The 27,476-nt window shown below is 46.5% G+C and overlaps 1 protein-coding gene across 1 annotated transcript in view; it reads left to right on the top strand.

Moving 5' to 3' along the window:
- The window catches only part of LOC307198494 (uncharacterized protein), a gene marked incomplete at its 5' end in the record, with an annotated part of 144,476 nt that overhangs the window by 82,433 nt on the left and 34,567 nt on the right, over nt 1-27,476 (top strand). Inside the window, 9 exons of the mRNA XM_079945463.1 lie at nt 1,387-1,604; nt 3,298-3,482; nt 16,885-17,193; nt 17,856-18,298; nt 19,277-19,354; nt 21,567-21,920; nt 22,792-23,151; nt 24,381-24,734; nt 26,678-26,809. Of these exons, the coding sequence (XP_079801589.1) occupies nt 1,387-1,604; nt 3,298-3,482; nt 16,885-17,193; nt 17,856-18,298; nt 19,277-19,354; nt 21,567-21,920; nt 22,792-23,151; nt 24,381-24,734; nt 26,678-26,809 (2,433 nt within the window). The remainder of the gene's footprint in view (nt 1-1,386; nt 1,605-3,297; nt 3,483-16,884; nt 17,194-17,855; nt 18,299-19,276; nt 19,355-21,566; nt 21,921-22,791; nt 23,152-24,380; nt 24,735-26,677; nt 26,810-27,476) is intronic.

Here is a 27,476-nt window from a genome sequence, read left to right as displayed (position 1 = left end):
AAAAAAAAGAATCACCTGGGGAGCTTTTAGAACATACCTACCTGGACCCCAGCCTGGAGATGCTGAGTTGATTAGTCAGGGGGTCACAGACACACTTTTAAAAAAATTAATAAACTTCATTTTTTAGAGCAGTTTTACGTTGACAGAAAAATTGAGCAGAAAGTACGGAGAGTTCCCATATACCTCCTTTCCCCACAATACAGTTTCCCGTCTTATTAACATCTTGCATTAGTGCGGTACCTTTGTTAAAATTGATGGACCAGTGTTAATTTATTACTAACTAAAGTCTATAGTTCACGTTTAGGGTTCGCTCTTTGTGTCGTACGTTCTGTGGGTTTTGCCAAATGCGTAACGTCGTATATCAGCGTTTACTGTATCATACAGAGTAGTTTCACTGCCCTAAAAGTCCTTCTCAATCCACCGATTCCTCCCTCCCTCTCTCTTAACCTCTGGCTGCCACTGAGCCATTTTCTGTCTTTTTGGTTTTACCTTTTCCCTGAACGTCATACAGTTGGACTCATTCAGTATGTAGCCTTGAAATAAAAGATAGGCTTCTTTCGTTTAGAATATGCAGTTACATTTCCTTCATGTCTTTTCATGGCTTGATAACTCATTTCTTTTTATTACTGAATAATATTGCATTGCATGGATCTACAGTTTATCAATTCAAATATGGAGGGACCAGGCTTACTTATAAAAGCTTCCCATGTGATTGTAATGTGCAGACCGGGCTAGGCCAGTTTCTACCCCGTAGATGGGGAAACTGAGGCCCAGATCAGGAAAGGGGCTTCAGGTCCTGCAGAGCTGGTGGAGGAGTGGGCCTCGCTGCTCCCACCCCCACTCCTGCCCGCCCCCCGACCATTTCCCTGGTCAAGCCTGACCCCAGGTGTGGCCCTCTCCTTATGCACTGGGCACTCTCCCCTTTGACCTCCAGAGCTTCTAGGGGTCCTCTGGGCCCCAGGGCACACTGTTAGGAGCATCCTTTTCTGTAACTGAGCTGCACAGGGGTCCTCTGCTTTCTCCAGCAGCCCCCTTTCAGGCACAAGCATGAGTTTTAGAGCGAGGCAGGCCCAGGTTGAATATGTGACCCTCTCTGAGCTGCAGTTCCCCCATTTGTAAGAAAGTAATCCCACTTGATATGTGGTGGAAAGGACAAGATGAGACTCTGTTCCTGGGCTAGGAGCTGGGGTCAGGGAAGGCTGTCCCCCATTCTTCTCTCTGTCTCATTTCTCTTCCTGAGTGTTTGCAGTCTGCTGCATTTGATGATGCTCAGAGCTGGAGTGGCTCAGGAAGACTTCCTGGAAGAAGGGGCCTTCTGCATTCCCAGCTCCCACAGACCCTTCCTGTCCCCCCTCCACTTCTGAGCTCTCTCCTGCCTCCCTGCAGGTGCAGGCAGCTGCTGGGCGCTACAAAGAGCGCAACCTCAACGGCTCCCTGTCTGTGCACGTGTCTGGTGAGGTGCTCGTTCTGCTGGAGGCCACTGCCAGCCAGGATACCTGGAGGAGCAGCCGGGGCTGGGGCATGAACGTCCTTCTCCGCCAGGAGGTCCTCAGAGCCCCCAGAGCTGTTCAGCTGCAGCTGTCTGGCAAGGTCACCCCAGAGAGGTACCCATCCCCAAGTGGCCTGTGAGGGGTGAGGGGGCCTCCGAGGTCAAAGGCCTGGCGTCCTGGGAGATGGAAAATCATCATCCAGAGGTTCCTCTGGAACCATGCCTGAATGACCCCCGTTTGTGCCATTCTTGATTTTTAAGGCTTTGAGGGAATGGAAGGGAGGAGGCATTCAATTTTCCACTTTGATCTGTTTTCTTTTTTAGTTACAACAGCATTCATTTTAGATGACTTGAAAGATTATAATAATGAATAAGGAGTAAACCAAAAATCACTAGAGGCAGTCATGGGGAATATGTTGGTGTATTTCCCTCCAGTTTGTCATCTCTGACTATATTTTCACATAATGACATGTTCACTATGATATGGCCTGGGATAGGGAGCCAGCCTGGGTTCAAATCCCAGCTCTGCCATTGCTGCCTCGGGAACCTTGGGTGAGACACTGTGCCCTTCTGTGCCTCAGTTTCTCAACCTGCTTCTTAGTGTTGTCCTAGAATTAATTGGACAGCACGTGTGAATTCCAAACCAGCTTCTGGCCAGCGAGAACGTTCGCTTCCATAGAGCTGCTTTAAGGCTTTGGACATGGTCCTAGATAACCCTGTCCCTGGAATTACCATCTACGCCTGTCTGTCCACCTGCCTATTCATCCATCTGCACATCCTTATTCCCAATCTAAAAAGGGTTTGAGGCAGATATGAAAATATATATTGTTCTCGGTCAAGAATTAGCAAACTTTCAGGAAAGGGCCAGATGGTAAATACTTTTGGACCTGTGGGCCATGTGGTCTCTGTTGCAAGTACTCATGTAAATGAATGGGTGTGGCCGAGTTCCAATAAAACTTTATTTACTAAACAGGGGGTGGGCTGGTTTTGGCCCACAGGCGCATAGCTTGCCAACTCTTGTTCTGGGTTTAAAAGAAATACATAAGGAAATTAGGGTGAAGGGAAGGAAAAATGGGAAGGTGCTCAAAGTGGCATTGGTAAACAAATGCCGTTTTCTAGAGTGGAGCTGAAGATTTGTCTCTGGGCTTCCTAGTAGCCAGTGCAAAAAAGGGAAACCAACCAATGGCATTATTTGCAAACAGTGCCCTTCCTTATGGGAAAACACACGCCCCCTCACATACCTGTGTGAATGTTCACCAAGGAAAGCATGGCTGACCTTGTTCCTGGTCTTGGTACTTGAGGGAAGTATCTCTTATGGTATCCTGTCAATAACATACCACAGGGATGATAGGGACCATGTCCCCTGCTCCAGTGCTCCAGGAAGTTTAACAGCAGGCTTCCTGGGGCTGTTTTTTCCCTTGTCCCTCACCCTAACAACATACATCGATAACTCATTAGCAATGTCAGCTCATCAACATCGGTTGTTCCATTTTTGCCTCCACTTTACAGAAGACGAGACTGAGGTTCAGGGAGGTCATGTCCTTGTGCAAGGCCACACAGTGAGTGAGCAGTAGCCCTGGGATTCGAATTCATGTTTGACTGACCTCAAGGCCCATGATCTTAACCCCCTATTACCCTGTATCCCTGTGGGCTGAGGGCCAGTAAGGCAGTCCCTTGATGGGTCTGGACAGTGGAGTTCAGGAATGCACCTCTTATGGGCTGGCCTGCTTATTTGAAGAGGAAAAATACCATTTGCCTGCAGGGATAGATGCCAACGTTTTCCATGCCCCCATCGCTTTCCTTCCTAGGATTTGGCTGTTTTCCAAGGCACTGCTAGACCAGAACACAGTGCAGCTTTTTCTCAAGGCATCTGAAGAGCAGAGGGGAGGCCAGGTCCTGACCCTGCAGAGCCAAGCCCAGCACACCTGGGCAGCCGTGCCCCGTCTTCTGACCCTCACAGGTGTGCTGAAGCAGAAGGAGACACTCACAGAAGGTGAGAGCCTGGGGAACGCCATGGGGCAGGGACAGTGGGGATCTGGCAAATACTTTCTGTGGGTCCACAGCGTAGATGAAATCCTATACATTTTCAAGTCCACTGATGCTCTGTTCCAGTGTCTGACACACTGGCGAAACCCCTCTGTCAGAAATTAATACCCGTTCAGACAAAGTGAATCTTCTGCTCTCTAAGTACTAAACAGGCTTCCTTGTGCAGGACTTGTCAGAGCCTTAACATGCTAATGGACGTTGGAAATATCCAGGTAGGAGAGTTGGGTGCAGTGTTCCCCAAACAAATTTTTTCTAACACTTTTTTCTCTTCCAGTTGTATTGAGATGTAATTGACAAGGAGCACTGTATAAGTTTGTGTACCGCATAATGATTTGACTTACATACATCAGGAAATGATTATCACAATAAGTTTAGTGAACATCCATCATCTCACATAGACACAAAATTAAAGAAATAGAAAGAAACTTTTTTCTTATGGTAAGAACTCTTAGGATTTATTCTCTTAACAACTCTCATATATAACAGAGCAGTGTTAATTATATTTATCATGTTGTACATTGTATTCCTAGTACTTATTTATCTTATAACTGGAAGTTTGTACCTTTTAAAAAAATTTTTTTTTGAAGTATACTTGATTTACAATGTTGTGATAATTACTGATGTACCGCAAAGTGATTCAGTTATACGTATATACACATTCTTTTTTTAAATATTCTTTTCCATTATGGTTTGTCATAGGATATTGAATATAGTTCTCTGTGCTATACAGTAGGACCTTGTTGTTTATCCATTCTGTATATAAAAGCATTTGCTAACCCCAACCTCCCACTCCATCCCTCTTTCAACCCCCTCCCCCTTGGCAACCACCAATCTGTTCTCTATATCCATGATTCTGTTTCAAAGATAGGTTCATTTGTGTCATCTTTTAGATTCCACATATAAGTAATATCATATGGTATTTGTCTTTCTCTTTCTGACTTACTTCAGTTAGCATGATAATCTCTAGTTGCATCCATGTTGCTGAAAATGGCATTATTTTGTTCTTTTTTATGGCTGAGTAGTATTCCACTGTATATATGTACCACATCTTCTTTACCCATTCATCTGTCGATGGACGTTTAGGTTGTTTCCATGTCTTGGCTATTGTGAATAGTGCTGCTGTGGACATAGGGCTGCATGTATCTTTTTGAATTAGAGTTATGTCCAGCTATATGCCCGGCAGTGGAATTGCTGGATCATATGGTAATTCTATTTTTAGTTTTTTGAGGAACCTCCATACTGTATTCCACAGCGGCTGCACCGACTTACATTCCCACCAAGAAGTTTGTACATTTTGATTGCCTTCATCCAATCCCTGCCCATCCCCCACCTCTGGTAATTACAAATTGATCTTTTTTAAAAAAATTGAACTCGAGTTGATGTACAATTTTATATAAGTTACAGGTGTACAATACAGTGATTCACAATTTTTAAAGGTTATACTCCATTTAAAGTTATTATAAAATATTGGCTGTATTCCCTGTGTTGTACAATATATTCTTGTAGCTTTTTAATTTTATGCATAATGGTTTATACCTCTTAATCCCCTACCCCATTCTTGCCCGTCGCCCCCCCCCCTTCTCCCCACTGGTAACCACCAGTTTGTTCTCTATATCTGTGAGTCTGTTTCTTTTTTGTTATATTCACTAGTTTGTTTAATTTTTAGATTCCACGTAGAGGTGGCATCATACAGTATTTGTCTTTCTCTGTCTGACTTACTTCACTTAGCATAATACGCTCCAAGTCCATCCATGTTGCTGGAAATCGCAAAATTTCACTACATTTTTATGGCTGGGTAGTGTTCCACTGTATATATATACCACATCTTCTTTATTCATTCATCTGTTGATGGATGAATTGCTTCCATATTGTGGCCATTGTAAATAGCGTTGCTATGATCATTGAGGTGCATGTATCTTTTCGAATTAGTGTTTTCATTTTTTTGGATATATACCCAGGAGTGGAATTGCTGGGTCATATTGTCCTTCTATTTTTAGTTTTTTGAGAAACCTTCATACTGTTTTCCATAGTGGCTGCACCAATTTACATTCCCACCAACAATGTACGAGGGTTCCCTTTTCTCCTTGTCCTCATCAACATTTGTTATTTGTTCTTTTTGGTGATAGCCATTCTGACAGATGCGAGGTGATATCCATTGTGGTTTTAATTTGCATTTCCCTGATGGTTAATGACGTTGAGCATCTTTTTCATGTGCCTATTGGCCATCTGCATGTCCTCTTTGGAAAAATGTCTGTCCATTTTTTACCCGGGTTGTTTGTGGGTTTTGGGGTTTTTTTTTTTGATATTGAGTTATATGAGCTATTTATATGTTTTGGATATTAACCCCTTATCAGTCGTATCATTTGCAAACATTTTCTCCCATTCAGTAGGTTGTCTTTTTGTTTTGTCGATGGTTTCATTTGCTGTGCAAAAGCTTTTAAGTTTAATTAGGTCCCATTTGTTTATTTTTGCTTTTATTTCCTTTGCTTTAGGAGACGGATCCAAAGAAATATTGCTATTGATACGATTTATGTCAAAGAGTGTTCTGCTTATGTTTTCCTCTAGGGGTTTTATGGTTTCTGGTCTTACATTTAGGTCTTTAATCCATTTTGAGTTTATTTTTGTATATGGTGTTAGAGAATGTTCTAATTTCTTTCTTCTACATGTAGCTGCCCAGTTTTTCCAGCACCATTTATTGAAGAGTCATCTCTTTTTCTATGAGTTTGTTTTTGAAGTATAATTTTGAAGTATAATTGAAGTACAACACTGTGTTAATTCCTGTTACACAACATAGTGACTCAATATTTCTGTGTTTCAAATGATCACGATAAGTCTAATTATGATATGTCACCATACAAAGATATTGCACAGTTATTGACTCTGTTCCCAACATTGTGCATTTTAGACCCATGACTCATTTATCTCGAGATATTGCACAGTTATCGACTCTGTTCCCCACATTGTACATTTTAGACCCGTGACTCATTTATCTCGCAGCTGGAAGTTTGTGCCTCTTAATCTCTCTCACCTATTTCTCTCTTCCTCCCCCCCCACCTCCCCTCTGGGAACCACCTGTTTGTTCTCTGAATCTGTGACTCAGTTTCCATTTTATGTTTGCTGGCTTATTTGTTTCTTTTTTTAAGATTCAACATATAAGTGAAATCATACGGTTTTTGTCCTTCTCTGTCTGACTTATTTCACTTAGCATAATACCCTCTAGGACCATCCATGTTGTCGGAAATGGCAAGATTTCATTCTTCTTATGGCTGAGTAGTATTCCATTTTATATATATATATATATATAGACACACACACACACACACACACACACACACACTACATCTTCTTTATCCATTCATCTGTCAATGGACAGTTAGGTTGCTTCCATATCTTGGCTATCGTAAATAATGCTGCAATGAACGTAAGGGTGCATATATCTTTTCTAATTACTGTTTTCCTTTTCTTCAGATAAATACCCAGGAGTGGATTTGCTGGATCATATGGTAGTTCAAGTTTTAACGTTTTGAGGAATTTCCATATTGTTTTTCAGAGTGGCTACATTTAATACTTTTTATTTTGACATGATTTCAGACTTACAGAAAAGTGGCAAGAATATTACAAGGAATCCCATAGGCTCTTTACCTAGGTTCACCAATTATTGACATTTATCACAATTGCTTTATCATTTTTATTCTCTCTCTTTGTTTTTCTGTCTCCCTCTGTGTGTGTGTGTGTGTGTGTGTGTGTGTGTGTATATGTGTGTGTGTATAAGACATTATTATTTGCATGTAAGTTTTTTTTTGGCCAAGCCATGCGGCATGCAGTATCTTAGTTCCCCCACCAGGGATCGAACCTGCGCCCCCTGCAATGGAAGCACAGAGTCTTAACCACTGGACCGCCAGGGAAGTCCCTAAAATTTTTTATTCTTGAACTGTATTGTACTAAGCTGCAGACATGATAGTTCTTCACCCCTAAATAGTTCAATGTTTATTTCCTAAAAATAGACATTCTCCTACATTCCACAGTACAGTTCTCAAAATCAGAAAATTAACATTTATACAAGGCTGTTATCTACAAACCTTATTCAGATTCCACCAGTTATCCCATTAATGTCCCTTATAGTAAAAGAAAATCCTGAATTGTGCATTACATTTAGTCGTATTGTTTCTTTGGTCTCTTTTATTCTGGATCAGTTCCTCTGTATTTCTTTCTCTTTCATGATTATATTTCAAAGTTTGTAGAATATCCCTCATTTGGGCTTTGTTAGATGCTTCCTCATGACTATTTTCAAAAAAGCCTCGTTGGCAGAATACCACCTGATGTCAGTTTGTCCCAGTGCTACTGGTGACATCAGTTTTGATCACTTGATTAAGGTAATGTCTGCAAAGTTTCTTCACTGTTAAGCATTTTTCCCCTTTGTATGCTAACTTCATAAAACAAGTTGAGAAGTACTTTCTTCCCTTCTATTTTCTGAAAGAGTTTGTATAAGATTAGTGTGAATGCTCCCGTAATTGTCTGATGGACTCTAGGAGAGAAGCCATCTGGACTTTGTGGAAATTTTTGTTTTGAAAATGAATAGATATATAAAGCTATTCAGATTTTCTATTTCATCATGTGTCAGTTTGCGTAAGTTATATTTTTCAAGGAATTTGTCCATCTCCACTAAGTAGTCTAATTTATTGGCATAGTTGTTCATTATATGTATTATAATCCTTTTCATGTATGCAGGATCTATAGTGATACCCTTGCTTTCATCACTAATAGTTGTTACTTGTGTTTCTTCTCTCTCTTCCTTATTAGTCTGACTTGGATTTCATCAATTTTGTTAATCCTTTCAAAGAACCAAATTTTGGATCTGTTAATTTTCTCTCTTGTCTCTTTTCAGTTCCATTGATCTCAGCCATTATCTCTATTATTTCCTTTCTTACACTTAATTTGGGTTTACTTTACTCTTCTTTTTTTAATAAATTTATTTATTTTTGGCTGTGTTGGGTCTTCATTGCTGCACGTGGGCTTTCTCTAGTTGCGGCGAGTGGGGGCTACTCTGTTGCGGTGAGAGTGCTTCTCATTGCGCTGGCTTCTCTTGTTGCAGAGAATGGGCTGTAGAGTACGCGGGCTTCAGTAGTTGTGGCTCGCAGGCCCTAGAGAGCGTAGGCTCAGTAGTTGTGGCGCATGTGCTTAGTTGCTCTGCGGCATGTGGGATCTTCCCAGACCAGGGCTCGAACCCGTGTCCCCTGCATTGGCAGGCGGATTCTTAACCACTGCGGCACCAGGGAAGACCCTTTTGCTCTTTTTTTACAGTTTATTTATGGCAGATCCTCAAGCCATTGATTTTTAGACCTTTTTTCTTTTCTAATATAAGCATATAAAACCATACATTTTCCTCTTAATTTCCTTTAGCTGCATCCCACAAATTTTTATGTCATGTGTTTTCATTATCATTTATTTTGAAATATTTTCAAACTTGTGATTTCTTCTTTGACCCATGTATTTGAAGTATGTTGCTTAATATCCAAATATTTGAGATTTTTCTAGACAGTTTTTTAATATTTAATTTCATTGTGATCAGAGGATCTCTTCTGTAGGATAAGTCTTTTAAAATTTGTTGTGACTTGTTTTATGGGCCAGTCTATATCTATCTTGTGAACATACCTTATGCACTTAAAAAGAATTGGTATTCTGCTGTTGTTGGGTGTCACGTTCTATAAATGTTAAGTCAAGGTCCTTGGTTGTATTGCTCTGATATATATCTTTACTGATTTTTTTTGTCTGGTTATTGTATCAATTAATGAGAGAAGTGTGTTAAACTCTCCAGCTATGTGAATTTCTCTATTTCTTGCTTTCAGTCTATTTTTGCTTCATGTATGTTGATGTACTAGTATTAGGTGCATAAGCAAATATGATTATTATGCATTCTTGATGAATTGACCTGTTTATCATTGTGAAGTGGACTGTTTCTCTCTCACACAGTTCTTTGTCTTGAAGTCTGTTTTGTCTGATATTAACGTTCCCACTTTTGTTTTTTATTGGAATTTGTACTGTATATATTTTTCCATGCTTTTTCTTTCAAATATATATTTCCTATATTTGAGGTACATTTCTTGTAGCCCACATGCAGTTGGATTTTGCTTTTATTTCCAGTCTGACAATCTCTGCCTTTTTTTTTTTTTTTTTTTTTTTTGCGGTACGCGGGCCTCTCAACGTCGTGGTCTCTCCCGTTGCGGAGCACAGGCTCCGGACGTGCAGGCTCAGCGGCCATGGCTCACGGGCCCAGCCGCTCCGCGGCATGTGGGATCTTCCCAGACCGGGGCACGAACCCGTGTCCCCTGCATCGGCAGGCGGACTCTCAACTACTGAGCCACCAGGGAAGCCCTCTCTGCCTTTTAATTATGGTATTTACTTGATTTATCTTTAATGTAATTATTGATATGATTAGATTTGCGTCTACTATTTTGCTGTTTTGTTTTCTACTTTCCCATATATTTTTTTGTTCCTCTGTTACCCTTTTTTTTGCCTTCTTTTGGCTGATTTTTAAAAAATTTTAGAACTCAGTGTTAATTTATCTGTTGCTCTTTCAACTATGTTTCTGTATGTTCTTTCACATTCTACTTACAGTTTCTGGTATCATTTCTCTTCAGTATAAAGAATCACCTTTATAGAAACTAACACAACATTGTAAAGCAGCTATACTCCAATAAAAATTAAAAAAAAAAAAAGGATCACCTTTCGCATTTCTTGTAAGTCTGGCTTACAACAATGAACTCCCTTAGTTTTCATTTATTTGAAAATGTTCTATTTTGCCCTGATTCTTGAAGGATATTTTAAAAATGCATATGTAGATCTCTTAACACATTTAGAAGTTTTTCATATTTACTTCTTCAAAGATTTCTTTCTGTCCCATTCTCATTGTCCTCTCCTCATGGGATTTCTAACTGCATGTGCTTTAGAAGTTTCTATATTGTTCCACAGATCTCTGAGGATCTGTTGACCTTTTCAGTCTCTTTTCTCTTTTCTTCAGATACCTATCAATCTATCTTCCAGTTCACTGGCTCTTTAATCTTTCTTCTCCAAACACCAGCCAATAAAAATGTTAAGACCATCCAATAATTTCTTTTCAATCACAGATTTTATGTATTTTATTTAGTTCTAAAATCACCACTAGGCTCTTTTTATTAATTTATATTTTCCTTATATTTTTGAGCATGTTTGTAAGAGCTGTTTTAAAATCCTTATCTGCTAATTCCAATGTCTAGGTCATCTTGGGGTTGATCTCCCTTGATGATTGCCCTTTCTCTTAAATATAGGTTACATTTTCCTATTTCTATGTATGTCTAGTAATTTGAGATTGTATTCTAGACATTTTGAATGATGTTAAGACTCTGATTCTTTTATATTTCTCTAAAGAGTATTGTTATTTTTTAAAATTTTAGCATGCAGTTAACTTGGCTGGGCTCAAAATCCAAACTCTGTCTTTCCTCTGGTGGGCTGCAGTGGAAATAATTTTCAGCTCTTTTATCTTAGCTGGTCTGCTTGGAGTCTGTACTACCCTTGTGAAGTTCAAGGATTAGCTTTGGAGAGAGTTTATAGGTAGAATTTGGGATTCCCCCATGTGGCTCTCTCTGGAATTTCCCACTTCACTTTCCATTTGCTATTGTCACCTTGAACTCTGTTCTTTGATTCTTTAATCAGTAAGACCATAGATTTCTGTGTGAGTTTCCTTCACCCTGCATGGCACCAAAAAAGAGTAAAAACATACAACTCAACTATTGCTGGTCCTTTCCTTCAAGTTTTAACTCCCCTCCACTGTCTGCCTGTTTATGGTCAGTCTCCAGCCACTTCAGGTAACTGTTTCATATATTTTGCCCAGAGTGTACAATTGTTACCTTGCAAGGGTTGGTCCATTTAAGTGTCTCCACCATTCATGGAAATAGAACTCCTCCTGTGTCCTTTTGACATGTCCCTATCATTCCTTGACCACTTCCTTCCTTTATGACCAAAAAGATGTTTCAATCTCATGTTGTATTTTCCCTGAGATGGAATAAGTCATTTCTCCAAGGATTCCTGGTTCCTTTTTGTGCAAAACGGTATTTAGAAACTAAGATCTGGGTTCTAGGTGTATTTACTCCTACTGAAGTATCTGTCTTTCTAGGCCTTCTCAATGGACAGACCAAGAAAATATATGTGTGTACATACATGCACACACAACTATATCTGTCTATCTACAGGTAAATAAGTTTACAACCATTAGTCCTTAATTCCAGTCCATCATCAAAAAGCTCATTCTGTTTCTTCCCCCTTTTCATATTTCTTATCCCCTTCTTCAACAGTAAGAAACCTGGCTCCAATTATTCACAACATATTTAGTTATTTCTTCAGCCCTAGGATACATAGAAAGTAGTCAGAATTACTAACCTATACCTTTGAGGAAATAAACCCTTTTAACTAGAATTCAATATTTGTTTAGAGTTCTTCTTGTCTTTGGCCTGAGGGTATAAATCTAAACACGGTGTTTATTTATTTTTAAATATTTATTTATTTCGTTGTGCTGGATCTTAGTTGCGGCACACAGGCTCCTTAGTTGCAGCAGGCGGGCTCCTTAGTTGTGGCATGAGAACTCTTAGTTGCGGCGTGCATGTGGGATCTAGTTCCCTGACCTGGGGTCAAACCTGGGTCCCCTGCATTGGGAGTGTGGAGTCTTATCCACTGCGCTAGGAAAGTCCGCAAACACGGTGTTTAAATGTTAGTTGGAGTTAATCTCCCACCCACCCCGTGTGATGTTGTAAATCATTCGAAGTACAGTTGGTTCACTGGTTTCTGTTTGTATTCCATTTTCAGGTTCCCCCTATCTTTACTGATTTTGTGCATTTATTTTTTGATTATGTGAAACATTAACAAGTTTCCAAAAGTCAGAATTATACAAAATGGGATCTTCTGCTCAAGCATCCTTGACCGTAGCACCCTAGCTGGACATCTGTCCAGGGCCCTGTGTTTCAGAATCTAAAGACTCTGCTTTCCCACCTACCTTGGGGGAATAGTGTCATTCTCTAATCTTAATATTAACACTGACCCTCCTAATTCCTAATTGGTTAAATTGTGGCAAAACCAAATTGCATAATAAAATACCTGTCTAAAGATCAAATGACATGGGTTTGAAAAAATTTAAATACAATCAAGCAGCGTGCTGTTCTTCTCAAGTTTACTTTGAGTTACACGATGGTCTCCCCTTCATCTTTCTGAAGTTTATCATTTGCAGCTGATAACTAACAGACCCTCATGCTGATCTCTTAACACACATTGCTTCTTTTGTTTTTGGCCATGCCATGTAGCATGTGGGATCTTAGTTCCCTGACCAGCGATTGAACCCGTGCCCCCTGCAGTGGAAGGGTGGAGTCTTAACCACTGGACCACCAGGGAAGTCCCACATTGCTTCATTTTTTTTTTTTTTTTTTTTCGGTACGGGGCCCTCTCACTGTTCTGGCCTCTCCCGCTGCGGAGCGCAGGCTCAGTGGCCACGGCTCACGGGCCCAGCCGCTCCGCGGCATGTGGGATCCTCCCGGACCGGGGCACGAACCCGTGTCCCCTGCATCGGCAGGCGGACTCTCAATCACTGCGCCACCAGGGAGGCCCACATTTTTGAAGGCAATTATTAAGGTATAATTTCTTGGGGTACAATTTACATATGGGGAAAACCCCTTCAAGTTTTGATAAACTCATACAGTTGTGTACCCATCAACACAGTCCTGATACAGAATAGTTCCATCACCCCAAAAATTTCCTTCCTGCTGCTCACTGTCATCAGCCTTTCCCCCACCCCCTGTCCCTGGCAACCACTGAGATGTTGTCTGTCCCTATGGTTTGGGCTATTCCAGGATGTCACATGAAATGGAATCATACAACACGTAAGCTTTGAGTATGGGATCTTTTGCCCAACGTAATGTGGTTGAGGTTCATCAAAGTTGTATCAGTAGTTCTTTTTCCTTTTTCCTGGTGAGTAGTATTCTATTCTATGGATATACTGCAGTTTATCCTTTCACAGCTGAAGGATATTTGAGTTGTTTCCCGTAATTTCCAATTATGAATAAAGCTTCAATAATCATTGGTCTATAGGTTTTTGTGGGAACATATGGTTTCATTTCTCTTGGGTGAATACCTAGGAGTAGGATTGCCGGGTTGTGTGGCAAGTATATGTTTATAGGAACCTGCCAGACTGTTTCCAGAGTAGCAGCACCATTGTCCATTCCCACCAGCGATGTGTGAGCGTTCTAGTTGCTCTGCATCCTTGCTAGCAATTTGTACTGGCAGTTTTTGGCTTCGGGTTTTTTTGTTTGTTTGTTTCTTTGATCAGCCGAGTTGTTTTTGTAGTTGTATCTCATTTTGGTCTTAATTTGCATTTCCCTAATGACTAATTTTGTCAAACATCTTTTCATTGCCTTATTTGCCACTTGTAAATCTTTTTTGGTGAAGTGTCTATTCAAACCTTTTGCCCATTTAAAAAATCAAGTGGCTTGTTTTTTATTATTGAATTAGGGAACCATTTATACAAGTCCTTTATCAGGGGTTTTAAAATATCTTCTCCTGATCTATGTCTTTTTATTTTTTTAATGGTGTCTTTTGAAAAGTGGAGGTAGAAATATTTGGCTGAGGCCACAAATTTTTCTCTCATATTTTTTTTCTAGAAGTGTTATGATATTAGGTTTTAAGTTTAGGTGTGTGGTTAATTTTATTTATTTATTATTGAAGTACAGTTGATTTCCAATGTTGCGTTAGTTTCAAGTGTATAGCAAAGTGATTCGTTTTATATATATATATATATATATATATATATATCTATATATATATATCTTTTTCAGATTGTCTTCCATTATAGGTTATTACAAGATATGGAATACAGTTTCCTGTGCTATAGAGCAGGACCTTGTTGTTTATCTGTTTTATATACAGTAGTGTGTATCTGTTAATCCCAAATTCCTAATTTATCCCTCCTTCACCCTTTCCCCTTTGGTAACCATAAGTTTGTTTTCTATGTCTGTGAGTCTGCTTCTGTTTTGTAAATAAGTTCATTTGAGTCATATTTTAGATTCCACATATAAGTGCTCGCATATGATATTGATATTTGTCTTTCTCTGACTTACTTCACTTAGTATGATAATCTCCAGGTCCATCCATGCTGCTGCAATGGCATATTTTATTCTTTTTTATGGTTGAGTAATATTCCGTTGCATATCTGTACCACATCTTTTTTTTTTAATTTAATTTTATTTATTTTTTTATACAGCAGGTTCTTATTAGTTATCTATTAGTTATCTATTTTATACATATCAGTGTATACATGTCAATCCCAATCTCCCAATTCATCACACCACCACCACCACCCCTGCCACTTTCCCCCCTTGGTGTCCATACGTTTGTCCTCGACATCTGTTATACCACAACTTCTTTATCCATTCATCTGCTGATGAACACTTAGGTTGCCTCCAGGGCTTGGCTATTGTAAATAATGCTGCTATGAACATTGGGGTGCATGTATCTTTTCTTTTATTTATTTTTTTAAAATTTTAATTTTATATTGGAGCATATTAACAATGTTGTGTCAGTTTCAGGTGCACAGCAGAGTGATTCAGTTAAGCATATACATGTATCTATTCTTTTTCAAATTCTTTTCCCATTTAGGTTATTACAGAATATTGAGCAGAGTTCCTTGTGCTATACAGTAGGTCCTTGTTGGTAATCTATTTTAAATATAGTAGTGTGTACATGTCAGTTCCCAACTCCCAGTCCTTCCCTCCCCCACCCTCCCCCCTGGTAACCATAAGTTCGTTCTCTAAGTCTGTTTTGTAAATAAGTTCGTTTGTATCATTTTTTTCTTAGATTCCGCATATAAGCAATATCATATGATATTTGTCTTTCTCTGTCTGACTTAATTAACTTAATATAATGTGGATAATCTCCAGGTCCATCCATGCTGTTGCAGATAGCATATTTCATTCTTTTCTTATGGCTAATATTCCATTGTATATATGCACCACATCTTCTTTATCCGTTCATCTGTTGATGGACACTTAGGTTGCTTCCATGTCTTGGCTATTGTAAATACTGTTGCAATGAACATTGGGGTGCCTGTATCTTTTCGAATTAGAATTTTCATCTTTCCTGGATATATGCTCAGGAGTGGAATTGCTGGATCATATGGTAACTCTATTTTTATATTTTTCAAGACCCTCCTTACTGTTCTCCATAATGGCTGCACCAGTTTACATTTTCACCAACAGTGTAGGAGGGTTCCCTTTTCTTATATGGTTAATTTTGAATTAATTTGTGTATCTGTTTGGGTAAAGTTCACGATAGTTTTTTCACATGTGGATTTCCAAACAATTCAGCACATTTATTAAAAAGACTATCCTTTTCCCGGTTAGTTACCTTTGCACTTTTGTCAAAAATCAATTGACAATTTGTGTATGGGTCTATTCCTCGATTCCACACTGTTCTATTGGCATTATTTCACACTGGTTAACATCTTGTAGGGCATGGTGACATAGGGCCCTAAAATGTAAGGAATTTGAAAAAGATGATTTCAAGATTCTGCGAGAAATTCCCATCTGTATAGAAAGTGCTCTGGACTCTGTGATAGAGGTTAGCAAGAGCTCTATGTCTGGTAGCACAGAACAAGGGTGTCTAACCCAGCCTGGGGGTGCAGAAAGGCCAAGCAAGGCTTCTTGGAGGTGGTGACCCCCGAGTCAAACCTTGAATGAAAGGGGAGAGGTATAAGGGCATTTGAACCATGTCAAGACCCTACTGGAGCCCCATGGGGTCAGGAGATGTAAATGGTTCTGATAAAAGCAAGAATTTCTCTAAATGCATGAGTTATGTATTGGAATGGGACTAGCTTAAGGGTGTGTGGGACTAGCTTAAGGGTGTGGAATCTTTTTCTCAAGTGGGTGGAAGAGACCTCTGAGCAATTTTTCTCTCCGTAGAATTCCAGGTTGGACCCCTCGAGGCTTTCTGGGTCTCAGTTTTGTTGTCTGTAAAATGGGGGCTTTCTTTCACGTTGATCCGTGACTCTCCTGAGCAGGATTCAGCACTGGTATTAACAGACACGCCTCATCAGGCTTGCTGCTTTTCGGCCAAATCTCTTTTATTTGTGAATTAGCTTGCTTGGTCCTTGGGGCATCCTGCAGGAGAGGTGGTTTAATTTGGTCCATTTCCCAGATATGCTCTCTCCGACATGAATTAGAATTTTATCATGGATCTAGGAACTTCCTGCCCCAGGATTCTTTGCCTTCCTTCCCAAAGCAGCCCAGTACCCTGGGCTGACCCCCTTTTTTGTATGGGTTCTCTCCCATCCTCTGCAGGTACCATCAAGGTCACTGCCGGCTCAGCTGTGCTGGGATTCCTCTTGCGGGACAAGCACGAGAAGGCAGGGAACAGCACCAGTGTGCACAGTGTGACCTGCATCCTTGTCCAGAATGGCAGCCAGGCCTTGCCAGGAGAGCTCCAGCTGAGGGGGCGACTGCAGGCCCAGACGGGGAGCCTTGAGGGCCAGGCCAGCCTCCATGCTGACACGGTCAGCCTAGCTCTGGGTGGAGTCTGCATCTGGGGCCCTGGGCACAGCCAGCTCTCGGTCACACTGAGTCACAACATCAACACCTTGCGTGAGGCAGGTAGGAGGGGTGGATAGGGCCCAATGGCTTCCTCCCCCAAAGACTCCTAGGGCCTGAAGCCTAGGGAGTTAAAGGAGCCCCCAGTCCCCAAACCCACCTTCCAGCTCTATTTCCTCCCCCTACCAGCTTCTCCCAGTGCCTCCATCTTCCCTGGGCTGTTATTCAGCCAGAACACTGGTTGCTACCCAGTACAGACACACCTCCAAACTGGAGGCAGGTGCCCCTGCCACTGGCCCCTCCTCCAGGACTCTGCCCCCAGTCTGGCTTCTCCAGCTTGGAAGCCTGGTCTAGCAGGGCCTCCAGGATGTTCTCGGCACTGTGGTTAAGAAATAGCTTGGACACCCCCAGCTCTAGCTTCTTGGGGACATTTCCATGGGACCTGGGGGGGCCCAAAGGTGCAGCAACAAGAGGAGAGCACAGGATCAGACCTCTGTTCCCCTCGTGCTTTCTGAGAGGCCATGCCCTGTCTTTGGGGAGGTAGGAATCCAAAGGGGACACGGGGCCTATCACTTGCTAGGTGTGGCCATTGTAGGTAGTAGGTGGGAGCTGGGGGGTTTGTCTGCCTCAGGGCTCAGGGGACCCTCCAGAGAGAAGGAGGGCTGTCAGTGACCCTGTTCTGGCTCCCGTGTTGTGTGCCATCTTCTGGTTCCTCTCATCCCCAGGACTCCCCTCCCAGGCAGAGATGCTCCTACTGCACAGCCACGTGGCTTCCAACCTCTCAGTGCATGTGATGCTGCGTAGTGCAGAGCGGCAGCTGCATGCTGCCCTTGGCCTGGAGGGCCTGGTCACCAGCGCCCTGGGCAGCCGGCTCCGTGCCAGCCTTGGCCACACGGTGCCCGGCCTCAGGCGCTGGGGCCTCCCCTTCTCCGTGGACGGCCGCGGGCACTTGCAGGTGGGTGAGGGGGCTGGGCCCGGGCCCCGTGGGGGCAGTGGGCCTGAGAGACACCCACAGCTTTGCTTCTCGCAGAGCGTGGGACCCAGTCTGGCGGTTGCGCTGGTGGTGAACGTGGATGGCGATCAGCTTCGTGTAGCCCTGGAGAGGAAGGGAGCCGGCGGCCGCTGGGGGCTGGCCCTGGGGCTGCACCACGGCCTCTCAAGGTTGCAGGTAAATGACCCAAAGTCCCCATTTGGGCGGGGCCCACTGCCTATGCAACTTCTCTAGTCACCTTCCCAGCTCCCACCAGCTTGCCCCTCCCACCTCCGTAGCCCCTCCCACCAGCTTGCCCCTCTCACCGTCCCAGCCCCTCCCACCTTCCCTCCCAGCCTCTCACCAAATTTCCCATCCATCCTTTCTCCTTTCCTCCCACCCTCTCCTCCCATCCATCCACCCTCCCTTCCTTCCTCCCCACCCTGCCTTCTACTCTTCTTCTCTGTCTTCTGTCCACTTGTCCTCCTGTCCCTCTGTCAACGCTCCCTCCCCTGCCCTCATAAATGGAAGTGTATTTGACGCAGCTCCCTCAGAGGCGCTCTGGGTCTATCTAGTAAAATGAAAACTGCTGAGACTCTCACCCTTCAGCTCGTGTTCCTGGTTACCTCCCCTGGAGAAACCCGGAACACTAGACAAGGAAACACACACACAGCTGTCTTTTGCATTGTTCTCAAGAACAAAAGGCAGGAAACCACCTCTGGGCCTGGCACAGGTGTGGCTAAACCCTCCAATGTGTCCGAGTGTCAGGGTGAGCGAGCCAGCCATGCGGCCCGAATCCAGCCTGCTTCATCACTTACCAATTGTGCAACTTTAGTCCAGCTGCCTACTCTTTCTGTGCCTCAGTGTTCTCATCTGCAAAATGGGACTGTTAATAATCCCCGCCTCCCACGTTTACCTTGAGGATCAGATGAGGAACCAGTTAGAACCTGGCACTCAGGTTACTTCTGTTTTTTTCTGGTTACTTCTGTTTTTGACGATTCTGTGGGTTAGCACTTAGGTCTGCACAAACCTCTCTTTGGGGGTTATCTTCCCAGGGAGGCCTTCACAAAGGGAGATGGGGTCAAGCTGTATCTCAGTGCTCTGTCCAGGGTTAAGATCGGGGAGAGACACCTCATGCCTACACGTGCCCCCTACCCACCCTGCTTGTCTCCCTAGGTCAACTGCAGTGGAGACGCTTCGCCTGCCCAGCTGTCAGGGCTCTGCTGGGGGGACGTCACTGGGTGGCCTCACGAGGTACAGGGGTCTCTGTCACAGGCAGGGCAGGGTGGGAGATGGTGGTCTGCCTCCTGGGGGGGGGTGGGCACAGGCTGAGCACCAGGGGCTGCCTGCTGGATGGCTTAGGGCCTGTGGCCACTGCCAGGCCGACCCACATGGTCCCCTCCTCCAAGCCCTTCACGTCCCCAGTAACATGCATCTGGGCTCCCAGCCCTGAGGGGACCCAGCCCAACCTGACAGCAGATGGGTGGTCCCTTCTGTAAGCACACTTAGACAGTGACCCAGAATCCAAGTGTTTCAAGCCAGCCTCTGCCGCGGTGAGCTGGGCTGGTGACAGGCATAGCTGGGTCTTTGGAGGGAGACAGAGCGTGGGGCTCACAGGCACGCATGCTGCCCAGGCTGGGGCACAGCACAGCTTACGTAGCTCCGAGCTCTCCCGGGCCAGGGTGCAGGTGGAGAGTAGGTCCTCTCCTTCGAAGGCAAGGCATGGCTGGGAGACCTGAGCACAAGGCCTGGACTCCCTGATCTCCAGCGGGGTCCTGTGGCTCCTGGGCCAAGAGCTGTGGGTGAACTGGACGTGGGGTGACCACTGGGGTTGCCTGCAGACCTTGTCAGTGCTGCCCTGTGGGCAGCTGGGTGGGCAGCTTGTGGTAGGCCTGGCTCAGCTGAGCTCTCAGTCCAGTTGGCTCTGGGGGGCCAGCCAGTGAGCACAGCCCTGAGGACGGCCTGGAGGAGGAGGACAGAGGTTTTTCTGCTCCTTAGGGTCTGCTCTGGGGCCAGGCAGACATGAGCCTGGAGGTGCTGAGTGGATGCTGCAGGGTGTCTGGGCTGGGGCCCTGCCTGGGGGTCCTGGGAGCTGGTGCTATGGGCTCACCGCCTGGCTGTCCGGATAGAGGGAACATGGCCTCCTTGGGAGGACTGTGTCTGCCAGCTTCACCTCTGTGAGCGTAAAAGATGCAGTACTTTCATGCCTCCAGCTTGGCAGTGGTAGCAGCTCCACCCAGTACAGGGACCAGAAAATCAGACCAACACAACTTCCTGCCCAGACCTGCCACTCACCTGCTGTGTGACTTTTAGCCAGGCGTTAACCTCTCTGAGCCTCAGCCTCGTCATCAGTAAACTGCAGGTGGCAACACCTACCTTGCACTGTCGAGCATGAAATGGACCAGCGCATGTCAGGTCCCATCTCAATTTGGTATCCTCTCTTTTGGCGTGGTTTCAGCTACCAGGGAAGCATGATCTCATTTTACAGATGTGGAAACTGAGGCTCAGGGAGGTGAAGTCACCTTCCCAAGGTCACACAGTGGCCTGAATGGCAGGAGGGTTAGCCAAGAGAATTGAGGATGAGGATTGAAAGGGTCTTAATGAGCTAGACAGATGGGCTGCCTCCCCCCAGAGGAAACCTAAGACCGAGGGGGCACGTGGAGTTAGCAGCTGCACCTGCGAGAAAGACTCAGGGCTGGGGCGCGAGGGTGACTTCGGAAAAGACTAACTGAGCGGGAAGGTTAGGACAAGAGCCATGAATGGACGGCCCTTCCCTCCGAGAGCCGTGGTCTGGAATTCCAGGAAAGGGCTGGAAATTGGGCATTCTTTAGTCCTAGAGCAGGTCAGCAACGTCCAGGCGGGAGAATCCGTGGGCTGTGCCCCGTGGGCGGCCACCCCGAGCTCCGTGGCTCCTCTGTGGCCTCCATGTAGCTGTGGTGGGGGTGATACGTGCATTCACCCTGTCATCAGTGGTGCCGTCCCCACCCCAGGTGGACAGATGAGCACTGGGTGACAGGAAAGGGCTGAGAGCAGCTCCTGGTTCTGTCACGGGCGTGCAGACACTCCAGGACCCCCAGGTACACTACTTAGAGATGCAGTGACTTCCATTCGAGGCGTTAAGTGGGACGTGTCCAGACCAGAGAGGTTGAGAGGCCCGAGGTTCCATTATGGAAAAGAGAGGAGGAAACGGGAGGGAGGACCCAAAGGCCTCATGGGGAGCGGGGGAGCGGGCGTCAGGGGCCCTAAAGTGCTCTGAACTGTCGAATTTCTTGACTCCCTGGGAGGCCGGTTTCAGCTCTTCAGAGAGAAGTGCTTCACGTGAGCATCACCTGTTAAGGGGTGGTGGTGGGTGCCCCTGGGGCATGGGGGCTCCCTTGACCACCTGTGGACAGGCAGGCGGTGGACACACTTGGTGGGGTGTTGTAGGGACACCCGCTCGGGCTCACCTTGCCTTTCTTGGCGGCAGAATCCAGCTGTGCTTACCTTGAATGGCTCCTTCCTGGTCCATATCTTTGGGGCCAGCCTGGCGGCTCAGGTATCTTCTGGGGACACTTTCGCCCGGGCCCACGTCCACACAGCCTGCGGCCGCCATGCCTACCTGGACACCAGCCTCCAGCACACGTGGCCTCCACTTCAAGCGCTGGGGGTGCCCCCCGACAACCACATCCGAGTGTCCGTCGGGAGAGACGAACCCCCCAGGGCCCAGCTGGAGGTGGCCCTGGGCCCATGCACCCTGACTGCTCATGGGGACGTCAGGACAGAGGCCAACGCCATGCACAACTGGACCCTGGCCCTGGTGAATCACTGCCCCCTGCTGGAGGTAAGCCCCCACCCCACCGGTCAATGTAGGTTCCCACCTCCCTCCACAAGTTATTAACCGCCTGCTGTAGGCCCAGCTCTGCACTCAGCATGAGAAACTTTAGTCTTTTTTTGCCGTTGTCACTTGAACTGGGGGACTCGTTGACTACAAAGCTTTGAGCCAAAGATGGGACCAGAACTGAATTTTCTCCCCTTTTGCAAAGGGCCTTCCTGAGACACCGGTTCGCTTCCTTTCTGGGGCTCAAGTTGATTCTGTTCTCACATCTCACTTGCCCCGTTCCTGGGGTTGAGGCTCCGGGAGTGAGAATGAGAATCGTACGAAGCAGTAGCTGGTATTCGTTAGGCACGTGTGCTGAGTGCCCTCTGAGGCCCCTTCGGTCCTCAGCCCTGGGAGGAAGGGGCTGCTTGTACCCCTCCTTTCATCCCCATCTTGGGTCCCTGCCCCCATGTGGGGTGCGTCCTGGGCCCCAGGGGAACGAGTTGCTTAAGGTGTCTACCCTCCAGCCAGTGAACATTGATGTTAGTGATGTATTTCCAATAGCCGGTGCTTTCTGGGTGCCTGGCTCTGGGCTCACAGGTATTAACTTTCTTACATCTCCCAGCAACTTCTGATGCTATGAATCAACTCCCATTTTAGAGATGGGTAAGCTGAGGTTGCAGGTTGGAACAACCGAGTTAGTGGTGCAGCCAGAGCTTGAGCCCGAACCTCTCCATGGGATACCCTCGGTATCAGTCACCTTGCAGAGGGAGGTGCTGGTAGAGTTCAGGCTGTGGGTCCACCGCTGCCCTCTTCGCACCCAAGCCCGTCTCCAGCTCCCCCACCTTGGCTTCTGGAGCTGCCCCTAAATCTGACCACTTTCCCCATATTCCAGGCAACTGGAATCCCACAGGCCCTGCACTCCGAGGGCCGCCTGAGCTGGGGACCCTGTGAATTCGACCTGGCCGCAGACCTCCGCAGTGACCACGGAGACGCCCACCTGCAGCTGGCCCGTACCTGCGGGGCCCAGCCTTCTGCCCTGGGGCACCTGACCCACTCCCTGCCCCTTCTGGGTCGCCTGGGCCTGCCGCCCAGGAGCGCCATCAGCCTGACTGCCCGGCCCGGCCCCCGCACCAGCCGCGGCTCCCTGGCCCTCCGGATGGGGCCGTGCCAGCTGCGGGGTGTGCTGGAGCAGCAAGCTGAGAACCACAGCACATGGACACTGACCACTGAGCCGGGCTGCCCGCTGCTGGAGGTGCGTATGGCGGGCCAGCAAAGTGACTGGAGAGGCAGCTTCCAGAGCCCCTGTCAGCGTGAGGCCTGAGCCTGGCTGACACTCCCCTCCAGGGGCTTCCCAAGACCCCAGCTACTATTTCCCAAAAACCCTGTCGGATACTTGGTTCCTCTTATCACTAATCCCACATTCCCATTCGGCAGATGAGGAAATCGAGGCTGGGAGAGATGAGAGGCGTGCTGTGAAACTAAAGGACCACAGATTCAGAATATAAATTCTGAATATAAACTCTTATAAAAGTCTGTCTTCTTAGTAAAATTCTGAGGGCAGGAAGGGAATGACGGAAGCTGTCCTCAGCTGACAGTGGGGAACAGTCACATCTTGGTTTCATAACCTGTTAAAAACCACAGGCTGGGTTTTATCTGAGCTGAGAGATGGTCTGAGAATTGTCCTGTGATGTTTGGGGGAGGGGAATCCCTGACGCTGGAGTCTGGGTCAGCAGAGAGGACTGGTGCCCTTGTCTGAGTGGGACAGGTCACTCCCCTGTCTCCTGACGGAGCTTCCTGGGCACCGGGACAGAGTCTGGTCCACTCGGCATCCCTGAGCATAGGGCTGGGCACCCACAGATGCTCTGTCAGTGTTAATCAGGTCAACACAGGATTGGGCCATGAGAGAGTAGTGCATCACGGGATAAAGCAGTTCTGCCCACTAGAACTTTCTATGATGATGGAAATGTTTCATTATTTGATATCCAGGACAGGAGCTGCCAGCCATGTGTAGCTTAAAATGGGCTCACTAGTGCTACAGAAGAACCTGAATTCTTTCTTTTACTTTATTTTAATTTAAATTGAACCAGCCCCAGTCTGAAGCATAGACTGAAGACAGATCAGGTTCAAACCTTGGCTCTGCTACTTACTAGCTATATGACCCTGGACAATTACTTCGCCTCTTTGAGCTTCAGTTTTCCCATCTGTAATATGGGGATATTACCTACCCATTTCAGAGCCATCAAATAGGGTGAAAAGAGGACATTCTTGTGAGTTACTTAGCATGAGGCTGTGCACGTACCAAGTGTTCTACGATGGACAATTGTCGTGTATGACGATTGCTGCCGCAGTTTGTTTTTACTGTAATGGGGAGGGGCACAAGCTGGTAGGCAGGGCTGGAGGGGTAAGAGGGTAGAAGATGGAGAATCAGGGTCACTCCTGATGTGGGACCACCTTCCGACCCCGCTCTCTATGGTCCTGCAGGGCTTGGGCCTCCCAGCAGGGGTACAGCTCAGTGGCTCCCTGCAGGCCTCAGGTAGGGAAGCAGAAGCTTCAGGGGTCCTCGCAGCGGCCGGCCAGACTGCCTCCCTGACCTTGGCGGTGGCCCTGCACCCATCCGAGGCCACACTTCGAGCGAAGATGAGGCACACGCTGCTTTCACTGCACTCCATTCCCCCAGAGGCCTCGCTGACCGTCCAGCTTGGGTGGGAGGCCGGACACCAGCTGGGCCTGGAGCTGCACGCGGGGGCCTGCGAGCTTTGGGGCAGCGGCGAGCTGCAGCTGGACCCCTGGCTGCAATGGCGGGTGCTGTCCGAGAGCTCCTGTGAGGCCCTGCAGGTAGGTGTGCCAGGGGTGAGCAGGAGGGGTGGACACCAGAGTCTCCAGGGGACAGGACAGGGGCCTCCTTTTTGACCACTGCCCAAACCAGAGAGATTGGGTGAACCCTGGAGGGATGGACTCCTCAGATACTTACTGAGGAGCTCCTCTGTGCCCTGGACATACGCCCATAAACAAAGCAGATATGAATGCCTGCCTGGGGCAGACTGGCAACCCCCAGAATACATCACTGAACTGTGGAGTGTATCACACAGTGGTGAGGGCTAAGGGGAGAGAGAAAGTGGGAAAGGGGGGCGTAAAAAACAGGGCACATGTTGCAATTTTATAGTCGGTCAAGATTGGCCCCAAAGACAGGATGACGTTTGAGCACAGACTTGAAGGAGAGGAGGGAGTAGCATTGTTTTGTGTCTGGGGAAAGGGTATTCTAAGTATGGCCAGTGCAAAGGCCCTGAGGCAGGGCTGGAGAGGGAAGGGTATTCTCTAGGACTGGGGTCAGCAGCCCATCTCTATAGAAGTTCATATAGTAAATATCTTTGGCTTTGCAGGCCGTTCAGCCGCTGTTGTAACTGCTCGGTGCTGCTCTTGTAGTACGAAGCGCCATAGACAATATGCACTATGTGGGCGTGTCTGTGTTCCAATAAAGCTTTATTTACAACAGGCAGTGGGCTGGATGTGGCCTGTGGGCCATTGTTTGCTGACTCCTGTTTTATAAAAAGCCCATGGGGTGGGAGCACACTTGGATTCGGGATCCATCTCAGAGGACTGGATAGAAGTTGCATGTGGGTGTGAGAAAAAGAGGGGAGTGGATGGCGACTGTGCTTTTGTCGTACATGATGAGAGGTTTGGGGCTGCTGTTCTCCGAGTGGGGAGAATGGTGGATGGAGGAGGAGGGTTGGGGAAGTGGTGTCACCAACTCCAGGCCTATTTTGGATGTGTTAAATTTGACAGGGCTCTTAAACGCTCAAGTGGAGATGTTGGGGGCAGCTCTCGAGGCGGGAGGTCGGCTGTGGTCTGGACTGGAGGGCTCCACCTCTAAGGGGTCACATTTAAAGCCACAGACTGGCTGACATGGCTGTGGGGTGGGTGGAGACTAAGTGCTCAGGCTGCAGAGCTGGAGGGATGAGAACAAAGTGGCCAAGGGTACCAAGAAGAACAGGCCAAGAGGAGGAGAAACCCCAAGGGAGAAGGCTGGGGAGGAAAGGACTCCAAGAGGAGGGAAGGGCTACCAGAGTCAAACGCTGTGTCAGACAGGTGGAGAGTTGGGCAGCCGACCTGGGTGCTGGGAAGGCCGCCTTTGAGGCCAGGGAACGCCAGACTCTGAATGGCAATTCTGCGCCGTCTCTGGTGACCTTGAGCAAATCACTGTTCCTCCCTGGGCTTCAGTTTCATCATCATAAACGGGGTGCAAAGGCCTCCTCCACTCTCAGGATTAGAGGAAACCACACTACCCATGTGCTCTGGGATGTGCTTGCGGGAGCAGCAGAGAGAGATGCCCACGTGGGCCAGCCTTGCAGGCTGCTTCCTGGACAGGCTCCCGTCTGCCTCTTGGGAGCAGGTGTTTGAGTTCTGTGCGCCTGGGAAGGCGGAGGGGATCGGGGAGGAGAGGTGGGGAGATGCACGTTCTCAGCTGCCAGTGGTTGGAAGACTCTTGGCCAGTTGGTTTCACAGGATGTGGTTCTCTTGGGTATAAAGATGCGATCCTCGTAGTTTGGGGAGGTGGAAGGGGGTGGGGGAAGCTCGTTGAACAGTGGAGGGCCACCGATGTGGGGACCTTGGGCACTCTGGGAACCTGATCAAAGTCACAAACCCTCTCCTGTAGAGATTTTCATGGGCACATGCCCCATTTTGTGGTCAGTTCAAGGGGGATTATAGGACCCCTGATGCCCACTTGGGACCCCACCCTAGTTAAGAAGCCCTGCTTCCATCTCCTTAAACCCCTCCAGGCCCTGGGGGTCCCGGGTCGAGTGGATGGCTCCGGCTACATCATGGTGAACTCCATGGCTGTGGACGCCCAGGTGCTGGTCACCGTGGATGCCAACACACTACGGGGGCTGCTCATTCTCAACACCACCGAGGTGAGGGTGTGGATGGGTGGGGTACCCAGGGTGGCCTGGGAAGGGGTGCTGAGGCCATGTGCCCCTGAGGCCCGAGGAGAAGCATTTGGATACCCGCTGAGCTCCAAAGAGGACCCTGGCATATGAGAGCATCAAGGCCCATGAGTAGAGGAATGAGGCTTCCAAGGAGAAGTCCCTCAGCTGTCCTTTCCCCTTCCTAACTCCCCAGGAGCCACCGTTCACACAACTTCTTTAATGTCACGTTCATGGAAGCACACAGCGTGCTCCCTTTTGCATCTGCCTTGTTTTGTTCGACATTATGTTTGTGAGATTCCCCCACTCTGTGTTGATTATCCTTTTTCACTGCTGTATAGTATTCCATGGCGTGCCTCTATCACAGTTCATCCATCTATCCTATCCATTAGCACTTGGACAGTGTCCGGTTTCTTATTGTATATTATTGTATTAATTAATCACATACGTGTTTTTATTTTATTTTAAAACTGTTTTTATTGTGGTGTAATATGCATAACAGAATTTACCATCTTAACCGCTTTTTAGTACACAGTTCAGCGGTATTAAGTATGTTCACATTTTTGTGCAAACATCACCACCATCCGTCTCCAGAACTCTTTTCATCTAGCAAAACTGAAACTCTATACCCACTAAACAATAACTCCTCATTTTC

The sequence above is a fragment of the Stenella coeruleoalba genome, assembly GCF_951394435.1.
Source record: "Stenella coeruleoalba genome assembly, chromosome: 15".
In the NCBI taxonomy this organism is placed as follows: domain Eukaryota; kingdom Metazoa; phylum Chordata; class Mammalia; order Artiodactyla; family Delphinidae; genus Stenella; species Stenella coeruleoalba.
This window is presented reverse-complemented; position numbering and strand designations above follow the sequence as displayed.